Consider the following 22,087-nt stretch of genomic DNA (forward strand, 5'->3'; position numbering starts at 1 on the left):
GGTTTTTCCTTTAATCCTCAGCTTTTCAGACGGGCACGTGCCCTTTTGTAAAATTTTATACTTAATTGTTAATCAACAAGTTTCCATCGTTTACTGTCTGGCGTTTCAAAATTTTCTATTCAAGACTTGGATTCCAGTTTTCTCATTTGTTCAATTATTTTTCTTAACTACGTATTTTGATAACGCTAACCGTCTGTCCTCAGAACATCACCTGTCGTAAATTGATATTCCAATCAACAGGTAACCTTCAGGTGTGCGGTTTAAGAAGCCATGTGGCTACCGATGCAATTTTACCTGTTGCTTCTTTCCCAACTAATCATTGTCATACCTCGCTTAACAGTAAATAAAATATCCCATCAGATATTGTATAAAATCACTCAGCCTTTCGATCAAATCGTTATTCAATATATCGAAAGAATTTGATCACAAATATAGTATAAAAATGAATGAAGAAAATGTAAACATTTTAAAAAGAAATATGTTTTGAGCGAGTTAAAACTAAAGATGAGGAATAAAAGGAATTTGCTTCTCGACCTAAAGGTAAGAATTATTCACATAGCTTCATTATTATTTTGATATTTATACTTATTATTTTCTTTTGTATCAATAAGGAAAAAAATCAGGTTGGAAAATTAAAAACTAAATATTTACAGTTAATAAATATTGTTTACATTCGAATTGTAACCAGAGAGGGTGGTAGCAATACATAGGTTTTGTTACTGCTATTTTTTTTTCTACGTCTACCCTTGATAATAAACATTGAATGTTGTGTGTTTTGCAGAAAAAAAATGTTGTTACCCCGAATTATATCAGATTTTGATTATCATACCCATCAGAATTTGCAATATTACAAATTGCAAAATACCTTTAACATTTAGACTTTATTCCTTGGAACCTCTCGTTGATGAATTAGGTTTCCTATTTCAAAAGTTTTAGTTTTGAATACTTTTTGTATACAATCAATTTTATCATAATACTGTTGATGAGAGTTTACTCCTTGAAACATGAGTATTTGCAATATATAACATGAATATGATTGGTATTTTTGTAATTATATGGACATCATGAGTTTAACATCTTCCTGTAACTTTATCAATAAGATAACTACAGTGGATCCAACATAAAGGTTCCCGCAGTGAGAACTCCCTAAAGGGAAACCAGACTTAGTACCGAAAACTTAACCCTTAATCTGAAAGTGATTATTGCCGGGCAAGAATAATGTTTGTATTGTTTTATTTTAGAATTTTGCATTGAATAGTAACCAGTAAATAGTGAGAAATAAATTTTGCATATATGTTTATATGTTTAGTATGAAAGTAATCATGAATATTAATATCGCTTTTAAATAGTAATAAATTTTTTCTTATGTAAGGGCTTTTAATTCTGTCATTTTCCATCGATGATCCCCGCTTGGTACATGTACCTGACAACATCTATTGTAAAAAGGCCCAACTGAAACAAATCCAAAAATATCAAAACCCATTTTCAGGCTCTAAATAGCCCCTAAAGACTATGGACTGTTTACATCGGGGTGTAATGACCAGGGTTTGGTTTATACAGGTAAAAAGGCAACGACACGGTTATCGATGTTACGTTTTAACCTAACCACTTTCCACAGGTGTCCACTACATGTATAACCAGGTTTTGAATTGATATATATATGATATTACTTCGTGTAATTATACTTTAAATTAAGCTTGAAAAGGACTAAATGACTTGCATTTTTACAATTTTAATTTCCGGAAGAAACATTGACTTCTGTCTCAGTTGTAAACACTATATTTTTTACTGAATTTTATATCAATTTTACTCTCTCCGTAATGGGGTTAAATTTTGACAAATTGAAGATAATGAATGATATGAAAATAATGCAAATACCTCTTTTGACTTCAGATACGATCTTTTATTACATAACATTTTATCGAACAGGAAATCCTGTGCTTTTAAATAAATATCTACACGAGTTAAAACAGTTAACTTACACCGTGGTCCATGTTCCCGGCTTCCAGTAGAGTCCGGTTTGCTGATTTACTTTCAGTTTCTTTGTGGGTGTTCGTTTGCCTTTTTTCTGATTCATGTATTTGTAGTGTGTCATTATATTCACTGTCTATAGTAGTTATCCTTTTATTTGTGTTCTTTTTTATTATGATTTTATTATGGTTGTGATAAGACAGGTTTGTGGCTTATGACGATTGTGATAAAGTTAATCATAATTATGATAAGACAGGTGTGTGGTTTATCATGATTGTGATAACACAGGTTTAAGGTTAATCATGATTGTGATAAGACAGGTGTGTGGTTTAACATGGTTGTGATAACACAGGTTTAAAGTTAATCATGATTGTGATCATACAGGTTTGTGGTTAAACATCGCTGTGTAAGACAGGTTTCTGTATTATCGTGATTATGTTAGAGAGGTTTTTGTTATTAAAAAGGTTGCTGGATTAGTATGGTAGGAAATTACCAAGTTTCTGTATTTCTATGCTTGTGTTAGACAGGCTTCTTGTTAATCATCGTTGTGATTATACAGGTTTGTGTTTTATCATTTTGGTTTGTGATAAGACAAATGATTTATCATGATGGTTGTGAATAGACTTACATCTCAATTATTCATCGTAGTGTCTAGTAATTAGACAGGTTTTTGAACTACATGTATAATGGTTGTGGTTTTGACATGTGTCTAGTGTCGATAAAGTTTTTTTAAACCTTGTCTACTTACAGTCACAATTAACTTGGCTAAGCAATCACATGTATTTAGCAATACCCCGTCTTAAAAGGCTATGATTAAAATAACCCTATGATCCTACAATTTGTTGTCCATTTGGAAGGTTACTTAACAGATGATGAACTGTATTTTTAGACTGGCATCTGGTTTCCTAAGGTTTGAATTGGACGAGTGCATTGTTTATTACCGATCGTGAAAAGACTTGTGTCTTTTTTGTACATGGTAACTTCTATACAAGTGTTTAGATTTAATGAATACAAATGGACAGTTGTTTGGATCAATCAAGTTTGTATAAGACTTGTGGCCTGTTAATATAGGGTTGTTAATAGACATGCATTAAGTCCTTTTTATACGGGATAGTTATTAGACAGGTTTCGTTGTATAGAGGCTAATATTTTTCATTACATGTACTGGTATATATTTACATGTAGATGCACATGGTCATTATTTTCCCGGTAGCTATTCGTGTGAATGTGAATTATTTAATAGGACGGCGCTGAACATTTATGAATCTATTTGCATTTAAAATTTGGTTCAAGCAAGTTACAAATTGATGGTTTGAATGTGAGCGTAAATCTTAATCTTTTCCCATGACTTCCACTGATATGCACCATCCATTAACTACTACAAATTATCCTGCATTGAGACCCAGAACATAAATGTACTTACTTGGGTTTCTTTAATTATTTTTGATCAAAGGCCTATTGAATAACTGTAAGGCGTCAGCGAACAATATCAGATATACGGAGCAAAATAATGAAACAGATTAGAAATTCGAACCAGTGGGGAATTTAGCTTAACGTCGCCACGTGAAAAAAAAAGTAGAATAGAAAACATTTTGTAAGATATTGGTGTTATTGACACTATTTGTGACACTTAGAAGTGTTTACTTTAAATTTGGTAGAATTCATGTACTAACGATGTGCAAGAATTCTGGTTATCATTTAACAGAACAGTAACACGTAATCAGTGTAAAAGACTATCGAAGACATGATCTTTGGAGTTTTGAAATTAAAACTACAAATGTATCATAAAAATTTTGATGGGCACCTTGTCTCCGCGGCAGGGATTGACAGTTTTTCTTCTCAATACTTTTTGCCCCGAACGAAGGCCGTAAAGCCGAAAATTTGGACTCATATTTTTTTTAATATTTTTTTACGTTTTATTGATATTTTATTTGTATTTAGTTCCTTTTTAAACGTGGGTATTGTTCATTCATCCATTATTCTTACAGATGTATCACACGTGCATATTTTCCCATTGAACACATCAATTTGACATGCAAAGTCAGGCTCGGAATGTTGTTTCATTTTATTTTCAAAGTTACAATCAAATAACTTTGAATAGTGCAGTGTAATATGATGCATTCAGTTGGCAAAACTAAAAATAAAATCCCACAATTATTAAATTTTAAACAGCATTTGATATATATATATATAAACTTTCGATTGCATCAAATCAGGTATTAAATATTCAACTTTCTGTAGCCTTTAGTCATGTAGAGGAGATTTTTTAAGACATTGATGACATTCATACTAAGCATGTTATAAATGAATACATGTTCACAAAAAGGATACTCAGAGTCCGATAAGAAAATAAATGTAATTCTATGAGTATAAAAATGACACCGATTCATGCATCAGGACATCGTTAATGGATGGACCGAATGGGCCTGTTGTACAGGCAAATATTTTTCACGTGAAATTCATGTTAATCGAGCTTCACATGAAATTTACGTGAAGGCTCGATTCACCCGAATTTCACGTGAACTCTGTCACAAAGTTTATTTGTTCAATTCGGGTGAAAATCAAGTGAAATTCGTGTGAAAATCATGTGAAATAATTCTGCCTGTGTATACATGGCAACACACTGGACCACATGTAGGTGACACAGACTGAGGAACAATAATAATCATAGTGTTCCTCGACTTCGATTGGTCTTCCCAATATAATTTGATATACTAGTACATGTAAGTGCTGCTTATCATATTCTTATGATTATTTTATTTTTAGATGACATGTACTTGGACACAAATGTAATACATAAATGATTCTCCGAATACAAAACAAAACGTGACCAAAGTATAATCCTGACAAAATTACTGAAGACGTAAGGATTTTTTTTTCTGATTTGGTTATTTTCGAAAATAAAATATTGAAGTCCCCCACCCCCTGAATAAAATGGATGGAATTTCCCTAGATGGATAGAGTAGGATAAATCAAACTCGACAAATTCCATTTTGTAAAGCAGCGTGTTTTTATCAAACAAGCTTATTTGTTACCGAATGTAGATATTATTAAACTTTAAACTATCATATTAAATTGTGATACGATACTAAAGTGAAACAGATATTAGTATGAATATTATTGTACATTTTTTTTTTTCAGAAAGATAAAGAAGATTTGGAGCCATTATTTGTAATTGAAGAGGAAAAGTTACCAATGCATATCAAGTACATAACCTTGCAAATGCCAAACTCGGTGAAAAAAGATAGAAGCCTTCCGAGAAAGCTCTGTGCGTGTGGTTGCCTAGTTACGACAATAATAATTTTATCGGTTGCCTTAGTTCTCTTGGTAGAACTTGTGTTTGACAAGAACCAACAGAAACAGCCACTCTTTCTTACTGTAAGTAGCATTGCTATATTGATAGGAACACACAATTTAGATTTAAGTCATACTGGTAAAGTCATGCATGCTTACATGTATGTTTGGAAATAAACCCATTGGTAATCGTCTATATGGTACATTGTATTTATCAAAAAGTGCCAACGGCAAAATAGTGCAGAACATGTAAAATAGTACGTGCAATAAGCAACATGAACTCCATCAAAAGCTTAAATAATCCATTAGAACGGTACAGTGTACATGTCTTGAAACAATCAAATTTATATTTTAAATAAATAAAGACACGTTTTAAAAAAGATTTAAAAGACCGAGTAATGAAAAGTAAGTAAATCAACTAACTCGAGAATACAAACAAAAATCATACAGGAAGTACAACCCGCTGAACTCCAGCAAAAGTTCTAATCGACTAGTATTGAAAAAAAATTCTTTTCCGGACTTTCCGATATAGATCGTATTGAAATCCGATCTGCTCTGGATCTCGAAACTAATCATATTTTTTGTTTGACATTTTTTTTATCATGTAGAACTAAATATTTGTTATTTTTATCAATAAAGTTACACAAAAGATGTTTAATTTGCTTATAATACTCAACCTATTCTCGTGAAACAACGGAGTCACGTGACGAGACTTACATTACCTATTACTCCATGTGTACTTATTTGTACTACATTGACTTCCCTTTAATTTTAGGACCAAAATGGAACATTACAACATGTGAGAAATATCACTGACTATCATGCTTCATTGGTTCATAAAGGTATTTAATTTTATTAATTAGATCACGTGGTGCGATAAGCTGTATTTTGATTTGTAAGACTTATATTGATAGTCATTTAAGTGTTAAAGTCTTTGTCAGCTTTTATTTTTTTTAAATAAATGATCATAGTAATGAAATCCATTTCTCGTTTATCACAAAAATTGCGATTGGATTAGGTATGATTCCTTCTAAAACCTTTCAAATGGAGATTATTGACTATATGGTATTGAAGTGTATTGCATATGTCATCTTTATAATAAATCACTGGAATGTCCGTTTCCCTTAGAATGCTTTTCATTATAAAAGAATTTTGTATTGGTTAATAATAGTTTGACATGTATCCATCTGCACAAAGAAAACGGAATTTTTCGACGTGTCAATATTTTCTTTTCCTCTTTCGTCTACAGCAAGCGTGACAATTTTTTAGCAATTCCTGGGATATTTCTAGAGAAGCAGAGGACGGTTACTCTACCTGTGCACCTGGTCCATACTCCCAGTTTTTAGTATGGTCCGGGTTGGTCATTTACTTTTGTTTCTGTACGTGTTATTTTGATTATTTTTATCCTGTAATCCTCATCATTTTTAATCAAGTTATTATTTTTATATGACGTATTTGTTTACATTTCATCCCTGCTTGTGGCCCGCGATAGTGACGCTACGATAAACAGGTAGTTCATACAAGGGTAGGAAAGTAGGAGGGGCCTAAATGTTACTGTCAATGACGGTGTATCGCCAATAAATATATACAGTCAACACATTTTGGTTGCTCAAATATAACGATTGCAGTTTAAACTGATAGATCGCTACTGAATCCGAAGTCCCGTCATTTCAACTTCAATTGACTTCAACATAAACTTCGAAACCTATCTAAACCGAACCCTGAATAAACTGATGTCCTGTCCAAACAAGACCGCTTCTGATTCAGAAATCCCTTCAAATCAATTTCAATAGACTTAGAACGTCCATGTATATCAACCAATCAATCATTTTTCTGAAACAAACAGTTCCTTGAGTCGCAAAACGGTTCGGTTCACACAGGATCCATTGCACCTTGAAACCTTTCGAAATTGAACCATGTAATTCAAAAACCTGTCTTAACTATGTACTGTTCAAGTCCCTTCGTATCAGTTTGAATGTATTTTGAACTCGTGTAAACCGAACAAAATCTAGTCCAAATAAGTTAGGATTAGACAGGATTCATTGTATTTCGAAATGTATTACGCTCTTCTTTTTCAAATACAAATGGTAGCATAAGACGCTTTAATTCGTATTAATATTAATCCGTTGTTCCGAAGCATGCGGGCGTAGTATGTTGTTTTAACAAGGCGAATGCACCAAAAAACCGCTGCTTCAAAGCTCTTAAGACCACAGCCATGAAAAAAGTACAAAACACATGACCAGTATTTTGTGCAACACGTCTATTCAAAAATATGAAAAAAACTAGTCCCATTAGAATCGATTAAATCACGGAAACTCCATTTTATCATTGTTTTTTCCACGGGCTGGCCATTTATGTTGTTATTTAACACCTCGCTATCGCTCGTGGTAAAACAATTCGACATAAATTGCCAGCCCGTGGTAAAACAACGATTTATTTCTTACTTGAATGTACATACAAACTATAACTTAACTTTTTTAATTATCAAAAAAATGATTACAACCTGAACAAGGTTCGGTTTAGACAGATTTCACTGAATTTTGCGCATTCGTGCATTTTCATTGACTTGTATTATTGCAGATTCGCTGAATACTTTACAGCTTCCGCTAGAATCAACTTCCTGTCACTCAGTATGTCGCAGATACTCCGCTTTCAGATTCAAGTCCTTTTGTGATCACGGGAAATGCCGGTGTCATGGAAAGTTTTATAATTCTAACACGTGCTTGCGTAAGTATACTAACAGTATTATAGCTACATTTTTGCATCTCAAAATACAATATACATTTGTACCTGTACACGTACACTTTATACAGATTGAGTCATCTTTAACTCTTCTCGGAACTCTAAACATCATAAATCTCTTCCGCTGCAGGATATGCAATCATCGGCGGATGCAGAATGGGGTCAGGGGATTGCCACCGAATAATCACTACTAAAGTCGAAGTTTTGTTCGATTTGTAACTATCAAAAGTGGATAATACCTTGCTGTGCGAGGTGCAGGACTCGCGTCGAGAGTTTAATGACCCCCCTCTACAAATTCATGCCTACGGGCCTGTTTTTTTTCTGAAGAACCTTGGCAGGCACCCGCCCCTTTTCAAAATGTCCGGATCCGGACCTGGCAATTTACTTGACATAGTATACTGTAAACTTACATAAATGTACTTGGTCCTTATCAACTACATGTACAAATGAGACACAGTGAACGCACATGATCATGTTTAAAAATTCAAATGTTTCAAATGCGTTCATACATGTAGCGGTACACCGTTCGTTAAGTATTATTTGCTTTCTACATTTGTACATGTTATTGTTTTCATTTTAGCTGTTGTGAATGATTGTGTCATCGAAAAAAATAGGAACAAAGTCCGGAAAAGACTGCGACGAATTTCATTGACGAGCTATTCATGCAACCCCAACACAAAAAGGTCACGTGCAAGAGTACACGTGGTCGCCATGTATGGTAGTACTCAACAGAAGATATCCACCATCAGACTGACATCAAACGATACAACAGAATTCACTATAACTCTGGTTGTTGCAAATTTTCTTCAGACCGATTGGAAAGTAGATTTACCAGAAAATGTGAAGTTAAAAAATCTTTTCTTGGTAAGTATTATCATTGATTTGTATTCAAAGTGGGATCATTGACTAGTTAATTCTAAATTTATTTGAAACGGGGTGTCTTCATGCTATTCATTTTAGTTAACATGATTTTAAAGGGTTCACATTTTCATGTACTTATTCCAAAAACAAATTTGAAGACCAAAACCGAATATATATTTAAACAACCTCCCTGATCAAACCTAAGAATACATGTACATACATGTTTTGACACAATTGTAGTATCGAAAACTAAATGATACACGTACATTCTTTTTCAGATGTCCAACAAATATTTACGAGATTCAGCCATAAGTTTTCGAAAGCACCAAATTCCAGTGACTAAAATGTATTCTCGAGTTGGCTATGGTGACGATCGGTATAACGGATACACTGTAGATTTACTGCGGAATATTAATTCTAATATTGGACAGATCACATCATTTCAAGGAGCTAGATTTCGATCTGAGTGGATAATAAAAGTTTGACCAAAAAGTTATTTTAAATCTGAAGAAAGGTGTATTTTATGTAAGCCTAGTTTGCAGAAGTGCCCCCCCCCCCATTTTGTTCCAATTTTTGTATTTGAACACACACATGTAAACAATCGACTGCAAGTAAAATTATATTCAACAATCAGACCATATTCTAAAACAAGAATCATCTTTAAAAAAAGCCGACGCATTAAAATTTGTTCTTTGTACTTACAATTTTCTACATTTTATTCCAGAAATAACACATGACATTCAATATTTAGCCAATCCAGAAACAGAGTTGCGATCAGGTGACTTGCGTTTCCATGGCAGAGCGTCTCCAAGGTCAAAATGTAAAAAGCGAAACTATACCGACTGCGTCGGAAAAGAAAACCCGTCGAAGCCATGTACTGAAGTCTATTAAAACAGGATATTTTTCAAAAAACACCTGCCTGAATCTGATCAATAATATCCACCTGAAACCTTATGCACGTATATTTAAAATGTACTTGTATAATTATGTTGTGTACAAAATATTAAGTATTAATTGACATATTAAGATAAATGCACACGTTATATACAAGTAATACACATACAGTAATTACATGTAATTACTCTCAATGTAATACATGTATCAAGATGGCATCTGCCTTAATTCCCAATATACCATAAAATCAGGTGTGGGTGCCTTTAAATGCAATATTAAATATATCTTTCAATAATACGATTATCTCCTGATCCCCAAAATTTCACATCCATACATGTGTAACAAAATAGGTTGGACTTAATCATTAATTGGCAGCCAATAGAGTAATTATGTATGTATATCCAACTTTCTCGAATGAGGCAGCGATATAAACCAATGATTGGGGAGGTCGTGAGTTCTCTAAACGTTGACGTATTTCCAAATAGGTAAAGTGGGGAAACGCTCCCGGACACACGTGGGGTCTAGAAGTAGACCAGAGCGTCTACACATCAGCCCAGGTGCTAGTAGGATTAATCTAACCAAGTTCTTCGATCTGGTATCCCGAAGACTGGGTTCCGCTACCTCCAACTACTAACAGATACATGTATCTACTTACAGAATCACCGTAAGGGGCGGTCGTGCGAGATCCGTAAGGATAGTAAAAACCGTAAAATAACCCACAGAAGCAGTTCGCGAGTTTAACACCCGACCGACGAAAATATATATTTATAAGCACATCTCCGATGTATAATTTTCTACACTTCATCAAATCGAAATGTTAACTACACACAGTACAGATTGTTATTGTTAATATTTCGAATTATTTACATGTATGAAGAATCATATGATTGTTCTCACAATGGCTACCATTTGATTCTGAGAAGGGGGACTTATTGTGAATAAAAAGTTATAAAAAATTAAAAGATAAATTTTCAAGCCTGCGTATTCTACAGTATGATTAAAACAAATAATCTAGCCATATATATCAATTGAAGACAACTGTTCTGATATCCGCAAATTATAAAAAAAAACTATTCTAGCCCCATAAGAACTATCACCCAATTAGAATAATCTGGTCGCCCTCTTACTTTTCTTTCCAATCCAACCTTTTTTGTAAGTGTGCATTTCAAGCTAAGAGAGACAACTCTAAAATTCTTCACTCTGACTTTTGAGCTTGAACATTGCATTTCCTTTGCATTTTGTGCATAATGCTTATTATATTAAAACAATGGCGAATTATGTATATACTTATATATATTAAGCCCTTTTGGTTTTTGTCAAGGAAGGCTATTTATAGCCTGAACTTGACTTAGAGATCGTCGGCAAGTGGGATTCAATCGGAAGTGGGATATTACCACATGGAACCGCCTAAATATTCCGCAGTCTATTCTCTTTACCCTCTACCTTTTCCACCTTGCAAATTTATGTTCGTGTATTGCTCCGCCGCCAATCAATATGTGATGCTTTATTTTTCGTAAGAGATGGAAGTATAATTATGACATCACAGCTTTTGTAGTATTTGTTCCAATAACCGAAAGTGACTAATTTCAAAGTACTGACGCCATATTGATTATTACAGACTTTCGTTAGGTATCTAGAAAGTGCTGGAATACTAACAAAAGAAAGACTTATTTGCAAGTGTGTTTAAATAACACAGTGAGCAATTATACCACACAAAAACGTGTTTTATTGAGGTTTTCGGATTTTCAATCTGGTTTTCGGTTAACACCGAGGTTTTTGGTTATTCGAGCAACCCGATCAAACATTCATATGAAGATGTCGGAAGTTTTTAATGCCGGATTTATTGGACCTGCGATGTACACTTCGTGTCTAGAGTAGCAATTCAGTTTTTAAAGAGCTAATTGAATTATGTGAATTGTAGAGAAATTTACCTTTCTGTGTGTTCCGTTCCAAAAGTAATGAGCTCTGCCCTATGCCACTCTCTTCATGCGCGTTTCGACATGTAAAAAACGGGGATTATCATAAGGATTGAAACGTCAATTATAATGAAATCTTTACAATAAATATGGTTAAAAAATGGATCTGGAATCGAACAGCAAATAGGCACATTAGAACATGTAGATTGGAGATGATGGACTGCAATAGGGAAGAAGCGTATAAGGTGCAGTACGGAACATCATTTTGACAATGCAGTACGCCCTGGGGTTGTATAGAACATCATTCTGACAGTGCAGTACACAGCAACATTTATCATACATGTATACATACATCAATATAAGAGATGGGTTGAAGGGTCAGGGGAACTTTCTGACTTGAATAGGTCTGTGTTTGTTTTTTGTTTTACGAAAAATTTCCTGTGTCCCCTTGTATTCAGTTTGACTCTGACATTAATATGAAACTCGCGCATTTTGTAAATGTGTTATATGCATTTTCAAAGGGTTTGGGCAGAGGCCGTGGGTCCCATCACACAAGCTTAATCCCACCACATTTTTATGGAAGTCTCAAACGAGAAACCTTAGCTTTTGTTAATGTAGTGTGATTTTGAAGTAATCTTAGCGGGTGTTTCTAGAAAAGCAGAGGACGCTTACCCTACCGGTGCACCTGGTCCATGCTCCCAGTTTTTAGTGGAGTCCGAGTTGCTCATTTGCTTTTGTAACTTTGTATGTATGATTTACATACTTTATGTTCTTTGTTGTGTATGTCTGTTTTCCATGTCTGGTCTTTGTCCCTGGATTACATTCTTTTGATTACCGATATAAACTTGGTTCCCTTGATTACTCCTCCTTATCTCTGAACCGTCAAAGTTATTTTTGTTTCAGTGACCAGTCGAGTGCAGACTCTGGGTTTGGGCTCATTGTTCGTTGAAAGCCTATGTGATGTCTTTTGCTATTATTCACCATTATATATATATATTGTTGACTCCACTGTCCCTTTTTTATAGAATATAATGTACATACCCTTGGAGTTGAAGACGGAAATTTCTAGCCTATCACAAATAATTGTATATGTAAAAAGACTGAAGAAGTATTAAAAGAAATTTGTAATATAACCATATGCATGCACTTTGCAATTGTATGTTATAAGGTTGTCGTACAAGAAAGATCGTGGGAAAATAAACAAGACCGACGGGTATGAACATCGTAGTAATGCAAGAGTAATCAAGGGAACGAATATTCTAGCGGAAATCGATAGAATGCTTCCTGAGACAAAGACCAGATACGGAAAACAGACAAACAAAACAAAGAACATAAAATAACGAAAATAATATATACAAAGTAACAAAAATAAATGAACATCTCATGAAAGTGTTGCATATGTTCATTACTATTACATGTAAGTAACAGTCTTACAAATAGGCAGAAGGTTATTCATGCATGTCAAAAACCCACCGATTTCACTTTTATTTCTTGTTCATAAATTGTTATAAATCACATGACCAGTCTTAGTTTTGGTTGTTGCGCTTTTGAGATGAAAAACATATAGATTGTACATGAAATTTGCACTTGGAAAGAGTTATTGTTCTTGAATTGGCTTCATTTGGTTGGTTTTGATGGAGGATTTCTAACCAGTGCAGATTATAATGCAGAAAATATCATTTATATCCGAGAAAATTATAGCATTATTTGTTTGGTGGATTTTTCTTAACAATAAGTCACTTTGGCAGTGTCTGAATTTTACATGGACAGGAAATATCGATGGCAAGTACAATGTACCATGTGCAAAATGTAGCAACTGGGCCTTTTAGCTTTCAAATGTGATAAATAGGTGCCGAAAGTTTTCTTATTTCAAATCAAAGGTCCGCTCGAGGAAACTTTAATGTTCTCAACAAAGTGTTAGAGTAGACGCTTTAGAAAAAAAAGGAATTCGGAGATCTATTGGTTCAGAAATCGAGTGTTTTGGACTCCGGGCCACTTAAACCCCTTTGCCTGACAGCTTCTCCACTTAGAATTTTTTGTTGGCATACACATTAAATTGCGGATATTTATTTCGAAGCTGCAGGGAGCAGTTCGTTCATGTTCATAAATCATCCAATCAAAAAAAGAAAAAAGGAAAAAAAAAGACACATACCGGAAGTATTATGTCGCCTCTGTTTGCCTAAGTCTATGTCATCAAAGCTCTTGACTAAATACCTACCTGATAACGAACTAACAATATTGCTTCTATGCAACCATAGAGGTGAAAAACGTTGGCAGAAAATCTTATTTTATGACGAAACGAAGAATCGTGGCACCACTTAAAAATTCTGAATGGCCAAGTTGAGGGTGTGAAAAGTGTAATTCAGTGTAAATCGACTACGTGTTGCATTTGATTGACAGTAATTGATGACTGTTTTGATGGGAAGTTGTGTAAATGAAGACATTAGTAATCTTCGAAAATCCTTTGTTGATGATAAGGAATTTATCTTAAGTTTACCACAATCTATTCTTCTCTCACTGTGGGTTAATGGTGTTGATTTTTTAAATAAGTTTTTTTTTGTTCTTTGAAAGATTTATCAAACAATAATGAAACCTCTGCATTGAGACGCGAACCTATTGACTCGCCCAGCCTTTAAAGGAATGTTATGTAATATGTACAATACACACATTTATCAAGGTTACTAATTTTGCCGATATTTTCAATATTTATTGAGCCCTGCCTTTGGAATAGATTAATGAGTGTGATCAAGAAAGGCGCGCAACACGGGCTGTTTGCTGCAAAATGATAATTAACAAATGAATTGTTATGATTCATTTTCGTACATATACATGTACATGTAATGTACTTCATATAATTATTTAGAATACTTGCAAACATGTCAGAGGCGGATTCAGGGAATAGAAAAATAACGGAGGTCTAGGCTTTTAATTGCTAATCTGTGCCTTAATTTTTGACGAAATGAGCATAGTTTTCCATCAAAAGGGGATCATATCTCAGAACCAAAGCTGGATTCACCACTGTATGCACATCTTAAGTTTAACCGCCATTTCGAACACTTAAATCATTCGTTCTTTTTTGCATTGGATGATTGACGTGCAGAAGAATCTTTATGTTATTACATGCATATATTTTTCTTCATGTTGCAGATTAAAGCTTTGTTTTCTAACAAACAAGGAAGCAAACTGTAGTGGTGACTTGAGTTTAAATTTCAGTGTCTCTCTTTTTTTCTAAGAATACAACCATGTTGTCCTGTTTATCTGCCTGTCTGTATGCAAAGACATTTACTTACAATGTAAATATTAGTTGCAACATAAAACACTCCTGAACTTAAGTTGATGTAAATCTCCTTACCCATATGAGAGGCCGAACTTGTGTTGGTGCGAAGTGTTTTTGTATGACCATGGATTAGATAAAATAGTCATGAGTAACTCTTCCCGCGCATTCTTGACTCAACATGTATTTCAGAAAATGTTTCTTCTCACTATTTTTCTGTGCCTTTCTGAAACCTCTTCAAAATGAATTTTTAATTAAGACACCCTCATATTTGTTTGCAATTTTTATGGCAAATTACAAAATAAATTATTTGTTGGTGTATTCGAACACATGTTCTGTTTTCTTTGAGGGCAGGCCACAAGAGTAGAAACACATTTACATGAATTGATTTATTGTTATTTTTAAGGGGTATTAATAAGCATTTAATTAAACGAAACTTGTTTACCGAAAACACGTGTTTCAACTCACCCTTATATCAGAACAGTGCGCATATTATAGTTTATATTCAGAAAGACGCTGAACTCTCTATTTACCCCCTCTCTTTCAGTTTGTATGCGCCCCGCCCCTCTCTCTCTCTCTCTCTCTCTCTCTCTCTCTCTCTCTCTCTCTCTCTCTCTCTCTCTCTCTCTCTCTCTCTCATTATGTTGAACGGCACAGACTTTTTTCCTTCTCGAGTGGTCTTGGGATTTTTGTTGAATGAGAATTTGATTTAATATCAGTCGGGGATAAAAAAAAAAGTATTTGAAAATCTATTTTTTTGAGAAATAGAGGTTACATAAAATCATATATTTTTTTAGTTTGTTTCCACGAAATTTTCACCCCTGCCAAAAATAAGGTCGATGCCGAACACAGGGGTTTGCACACATATGAAAGAATACCAGGGTGCATGTACTGAAGCACATTAAGTACCAGTCCATATAAAATTCAGACACTGTCAGTGGTAAAGTGATTCAAGGTGAAGAAAAACCCAACAAACAAATGATGCTTTTTCAGTCTACATATGCTCCACTCTGATCATCACTTTTAAGAAAATCATACATAATCTCCCACTAAAATCAACCAAATGAAACCAAATCAAGAACAGTTATAACTCTTGCAAAGTACCATTTTCATATACAACCTCTATAATTTTCACCCTCAAAAGCGCAACAACCAAGTGGAAAATTAAGACTGGTTATGTGATCTGTTACTGTTTCTGAACAAGAAGTAAAACTGAATTTGATAGGTTTTTGACATGCATGAATCACATTCTGTCTAATTTTTAAAAAAAGACTTCTACTTAAATGTCAAGGGACTAAAAAGTCAATCCACCTTTTTTTAGTGGAATTGCTAAAATACGATCGGCTTACTGTATTTCATCTAACATATACTGAAGTATACGACTTGTATACACTTTTTGATAAAAAATATTTTTTTGTTTCGGTTGTTTTTCTAATCTACTCAGGTTGCAGAAAAATAAAAATAAAATGTAAACGATGGGACGAATTTTTAAATCGTGCATATAGTTAATGTAAAAAAATGATATGAAAATCAATTGCGAATACTGCGAAAATGTCACTTGAACCCAGATGGTTCAGGTACCGGTACACAAAAGGGGGTTGGGTAAAAAAAAATCGATTTCCTACACTTACCTGTACAGTAGCATATTTCATTAAATAAAAGGGTGCCATAAAGTCGGATTTATTCAGCTGAATTATAAAGCAAGTGTATACCAAACTATGGGTGAGGTAATTCTTGTACAAATGCCTGCATTTGGACTGGGTCGATGTACTCTTTTACTTGGTAATTTTCATCTTAAAATGTCCATGTATATGTAGCGACAAATATAATTGAAGAAAAGATTAATTTTACTGAAGATATTTTACCATCCTAGAAAGAAGAAAATCAAATAAACGCTTAATATCGCTATTTAAATTATTTTGAAAAATTAACTAGACAAATGCCAAAAAAAAAAACAAGGCAATTAGTCATTGATCTATAGAGGAGTTTATTGACCTTATCTGACCTTGCAGCAGAAGCAACAGACTTAAAGAGAATTCAGGTACATTCATTTTCAACTAACAAGACATGCTTCCGTTAAAAAGATAAAAAGGACAATAAAATCATTTAAACGGCACGTGGCTCTCTGCATCAATTAGTGATAACACGACACGTGTCTGCATGTGCATCGAATCTTTTGAGGTTTTTTTCGTGCCTGCAGGTTAAGTGTTTGAATGCGTGAGTTGAAAGGTTTATGGATTGATTGATTGATCTGTTCTTTAAGACTTGCTAATTTTTAAATGAACGTGTTGATGAAATTGACGAATTACAAGTACATGTAATTTGCAAACTACATGTACATGTAGTCGTTGCAATGACTTTACTGAAAACTAAATATGCTGTGAAGAAACTCAAAAAGAAGTTTAGTGGGTGAGTTAGGTGAAAAGACGTTTCACACAAACTGAGGGAAATAAAAAAATAAAGTTTTAAAAGACGTTTAAAATATATCAGTGTCGAATTTTAATGTCGCTGAATTAGAAAAAAAAAATAATATCGCAGTTTCAATACATTTAAGAACGTAAAATGTACCGTATCATTCAAGTAATAAATCATTAGGGGAAAAAACCCAATTCACTAATTACACTAATTAGCCTATCATAATTATCACGATAACGTTGGATGGCTCATTAAAACTGTTAAATCTTTCATCAGTCATCTGTTGTTTCTGCTACAATACGTTTGTTTTGTCTATATAGCCGAATCTTGACTCAGGGTTTTAGCAGGCCGCTCAGTACTAATTGAGCGATTGTTATGCTTGGCCTTGCACGATAGCCTCGGTACTTCTGGCCTCATTCAAATCCGAATTTATGTCATTGTATAATATAAAGAAAAAGTAAATATATCAATTACGTTTAAATAAACTGGAAAAACCGTGTACAGAATTATACAACAATATGTTTCCATGTAATGTTAAACCCAAATATATGATTTTGATCAGAGAAGCAGATATTTTCTGTTCCAAAAGAAGATGACTTAGATTTTATGATAAACCAACCAAAATGTGAACAGATGAAGGAGTTATTGCCCTTTATTTTAAAGCTTTTGTACTTTCTTTCTTATCATTACAGTAAATTAAAAACATGCAGCCATGTTTGATAATACGAGTTTGAAATCTCTAATGGATGAACAAAATTTGGCATCTGTCACCCACTGCCTGGGTCTTCATCAGCTCAGTAACTTTATTATTACTTCTCATTGACATCCTATTTATAGTTTCATTGTAATAAAATCCCAAATGGGCTCCCTATAAATGCTTGTAATTCTAAGGTAAATTGCCTTGTTATCCGATTTATTTCCACAAAGGATGTTTAACGGATCTTGCCTCGTAAATGTGGCGTCCATTACGCAACGTTAAACGTGAAATTGACTTTGAAGTCCTTGATTTTCATCAGATAAACGCAAGTTATCTTAGTTTATTTAATCTGTACTTTTGCATTTTATATCCATGTGCCAATGAAATCCCGAAAAGCATCTCTGTGACATAATTTAAGACTGCTCACGGTTATTTCTGGAAACTGAAGGATTTGTATTTTGATATAAATACACCGACGCGATGCAGCTTGATTGACCAATTTTTGTAATTGTCGCAATGACGTGATTGACAAAATAGATCGGCGTATGAATATCTAGAGGGCGTGACAGTTTAAAAAAAGACCGCTGATAAAATAACTGCAAGGTGTTATTTTCTAAATATTTCTTGTTCAATGACAGTATTGTGCATGTACTTTGCGTCCATGAAAAATTAGTTTTCATTGTTTTCAAAGGTTATTGCATGTCTATTTCTTAAACGGATACAAAAATAAACCACATCGTTTTGATGTATTCTTAACGCGCAGTTATAGCATTTTAATTTTTTTTTCTTTGCATAAACCAAAGCTGTTCTCAGTTCAACAATTTTGTTTCTAACGAATGCGTATTTTTTTGCTTTCGTTTTAAAATAGTCAGACAACACGTTGTCAGCAAACACGTATTCTTTGGTGACCTTGAAATTTAAGTCCTTTCAAATAAATCTACAATGCTCAAGTGTTAATTGTATTCATCTACTGCTTTTATTACATGCACATCTTTTGAAATCAACAGCAACTTTTTTATCTGCTCACTACAGTATTAAAGATTCAACCCCCTAATACGGTAGCAAGATAAACCTGCATGCACGAAATCATTATTTAGATATCTTCGTCTGTGTCGATCTATGTTAATGTAGATTAAACAAACATTATATCTTTACTTACATTCTTATACGATAGGAAATGCCATCATTTTTTTTATGTTTCAACTATGAAACCAGTGCTTTTTCAGTACCAATCTATGTACCGTTCAGACACGCACTGTCAAGTTTATAGGTGATACAATGAACAGAAAATGGACAGGTGTTTTTTTTTATTCTTTATTTTTGCGTGTTTTTGACAAGTCATGCTTATATCACCCTTTGTTACATAAAAAATCTAAAAAAACTATTCTTTTTTACACCGATCGGTGATACTAATACACATTTTGACAAACTTATAAGTCCACATAACGGTAATCCATACGACTTTAATCTATAGGCTTAGAACTACTGAGAATCTAATTTCAATTTTAAAGGAAGTGATCTGCTCTGTAAGTCACGTGGTACATATACATATATAATATAGAAGTATGAAATTTGGATAACTCGACCCTTAGAAGGTTGCCCCATTTTTTAGGACATAAGTCGTCACCCAACTTATAGTTACTGTCATATCTAATGATAAGTCTCATTTTCTAGTTTATACATGTAAGTTCGTCCTATTACAGTTATGTAACACCTGCATCATACAATGTAATATGATATCATTCGGCCCGTGGAACCAATCATTATTACAGTATATTAGTCATCGTAGATATAAGATGTACATTCACCTATTCCCACCAGAAGTCGATGTCCTTAAGTAAGTAATTTTTATCTTTCTGCTGACCTACGTTGTACCGTTTGAATATTGTCTCTCAAAAAGATACAAAAACAAAAGCAAAACAAAACAAAACAAAACACAAAAACAAACAAAAACAACAAAAACAAACAACAAAAAACGGTGCATGTTATCCCTGCAAATCCGAACAAATGGTATAGATGACAAATTCGGTGCACACGATGCTGATAAAAAAAACTCAGTTTGTAATGGACTTACGAAAAAAACGTTCGATTGAGTCTCGAGAATTCGCGTTGGTCACCAGGCTATAATATCGATACATAGCGAATTCGACACAAAACAACCTCTTCAAAAACTCCTCTTTAACCTCCTTAAAAAGTCAAATTCATGTACCATGAATAGTAATTGGACTTTAATTTCTTGGATGCTTTAATTAGGTACTTGTCCATATAAAATACAGACACTTTTTATAGTAGAGGTTATTTGTGGTATATAAAACCTATCGAACAAACAATGCTTTTCTCGGCCAACGATTTTCGGTTACGATTGCCCTTTCTGTATTCAGCTATGTGTTAATTAGATTTTCTAATCAAATCGGCCAAATTAAACCATTTCAATAAGGATGACTCCAGGGTCTTTTGAGAGGTTGATGAAAGAATTAGTATAGAGCACACAACGGTAACAAGGCTAATACGACGAACATTGAACAACGGCATAAACGAAGGTTCAGTGTGGATGTGTTTGTAACAATTTCAAAGATAGGTTAATCAAGGGTTTAAAAAGATACACCGAAGAAGAAACAAGAAGTGTGGATCTGGGAATGGGACAAAAAGAACGTACATTTATCACCAATCAGACGGGGGAGGACCACAACCATGTAAATCACCACAATGCTAAGGACCTCTTACATTCTTACGCTACGTTACAATATGGAGGAGGCACAATGTTACCCAAACCAAAAACAAAAAAGTAAAAGAAAAACAGCTGTAGAAACTTAATAATTCAATAGGAAGAAAATGCTACGGCGGCCACCAGCAGGCGATAAAATGTGGGATATCTTTGATATAAACATGGACAAGATCTTTGAAAGTATATTTCTGACTGAAGATGTACTTACTGAGCTTTCAACAATAGTACATTTATATTCAGTATGGCAAGAACGTTTTATAGTAATCAAGGCCACACAAGACTAAGGAAGCATGGGAACTAGTCAAGTTTATTGATGACAGCAAGATATACAAACATTACAAACAGAAATGAATAGCATCACTAAGCAGCACAGAAAAGGAAAGAGGATAGAGGACTGAGGGAATTAAGGTCAATTTTGAGGGGAATAAAGAAAAAGAAAAGAGAGAACAAGGAAATCAAGGGAAAGAAGAAAGAAGAGATCATTGTCTGAAGCCAGGCAATTCAAATTTACAAATGCAAGGCAGGATCAATACAAAGTACAGATACCTTATAGTGTGATGAAAGACGATTGGAAGATCCAGGACATTGTGAGAGAATGGGAAGTGTTACTGAATCATCTGGACATCAAAGAGCCATCATGTTCTCTTGTACATGTATATGTCTGAGGTTAAAAGTATTTGTCTTGTCTTATATTGTCTTTTCTTATCTTTGGAAAAAGATAGTATTGAAACATCGACAAGACTTTTTTTTTACCAGAGAAGTTTAAAGCTTTGGTATACCAACAGTACCGACAAGTTACAATTCCCCTCCAACTTTAAATTAAAAGTTGGAAAAATAAGACTTGTAATGATCTTGAAAGACTAAAAAGATGAAAAATTATTGACAGCAGCAGGAGAGGAAGTATAAAAAAGACGAAAATAGTCAGCTTTCTAAGCAGTAACAGAAGCTGAGAACATATCAAGAAACAACGATATTGTAGGGACTGTAGCATTTAAAAAGCATGGCTTATGCATACCAAACGGCTGCTACTGGAAGAAGGCTAATTCCCAGGAGTGACAATACATGATACAAGAAGAAATTAATCTTAGAAAAGACGAAAACAGACAGGCTAAAGTAAAGAGTTAGTCGGTCAAGTAGCTTAGTTAAGATAGGAAACAGAACTACATGTACGTTCACTCACTCGTAAGACATAAGACATTATCCAAAATTCCAACTTCTTTTCCTTCTTAGATCAGTTTATGACACACTACCAACACCAATACATCTGACAAGATTGTCACCTGTGTACAAACACTAAC

General features: G+C 33.9%; 1 protein-coding gene across 1 annotated transcript; it reads left to right on the plus strand.

The window, feature by feature from the left end:
• Nucleotides 1–321: 321 nt before the first annotated feature.
• On the plus strand, nucleotides 322–9,390 carry LOC148601651 (uncharacterized). The gene is made up of 6 exons (XM_088556418.1): nucleotides 322–540; nucleotides 5,113–5,349; nucleotides 6,041–6,107; nucleotides 7,846–7,992; nucleotides 8,588–8,871; nucleotides 9,147–9,390. Exons 1-6 carry the CDS (start codon nucleotides 505–507, stop codon nucleotides 9,351–9,353), a joined length of 978 nt encoding a protein of 325 aa, XP_088412544.1. The 5' UTR covers nucleotides 322–504; the 3' UTR covers nucleotides 9,354–9,390.
• The last annotated feature ends 12,697 nt before the right edge of the window (nucleotides 9,391–22,087 follow it).

Source organism: Perna viridis, chromosome 12 (assembly GCF_037379345.1).
Source record: "Perna viridis isolate PV_CMFRI_1.1 ecotype Kerala chromosome 12, ASM3737934v1, whole genome shotgun sequence".
NCBI lineage: Eukaryota > Metazoa > Mollusca > Bivalvia > Mytilida > Mytilidae > Perna > Perna viridis.

Bases quoted from the DNA above. Each gene is read 5' to 3' on its own strand.
- LOC148601651 (XM_088556418.1), top strand. From the start codon at position 505: ATGAGGAATAAAAGGAATTTGCTTCTCGACCTAAAG. The intron at 5,350-6,040 runs GTAAGTAGCATT...CTTTAATTTTAG, and splicing joins AACAGCCACTCTTTCTTACT to GACCAAAATGGAACATTACA. The intron at 6,108-7,845 runs GTATTTAATTTT...GTATTATTGCAG, and splicing joins TGCTTCATTGGTTCATAAAG to ATTCGCTGAATACTTTACAG.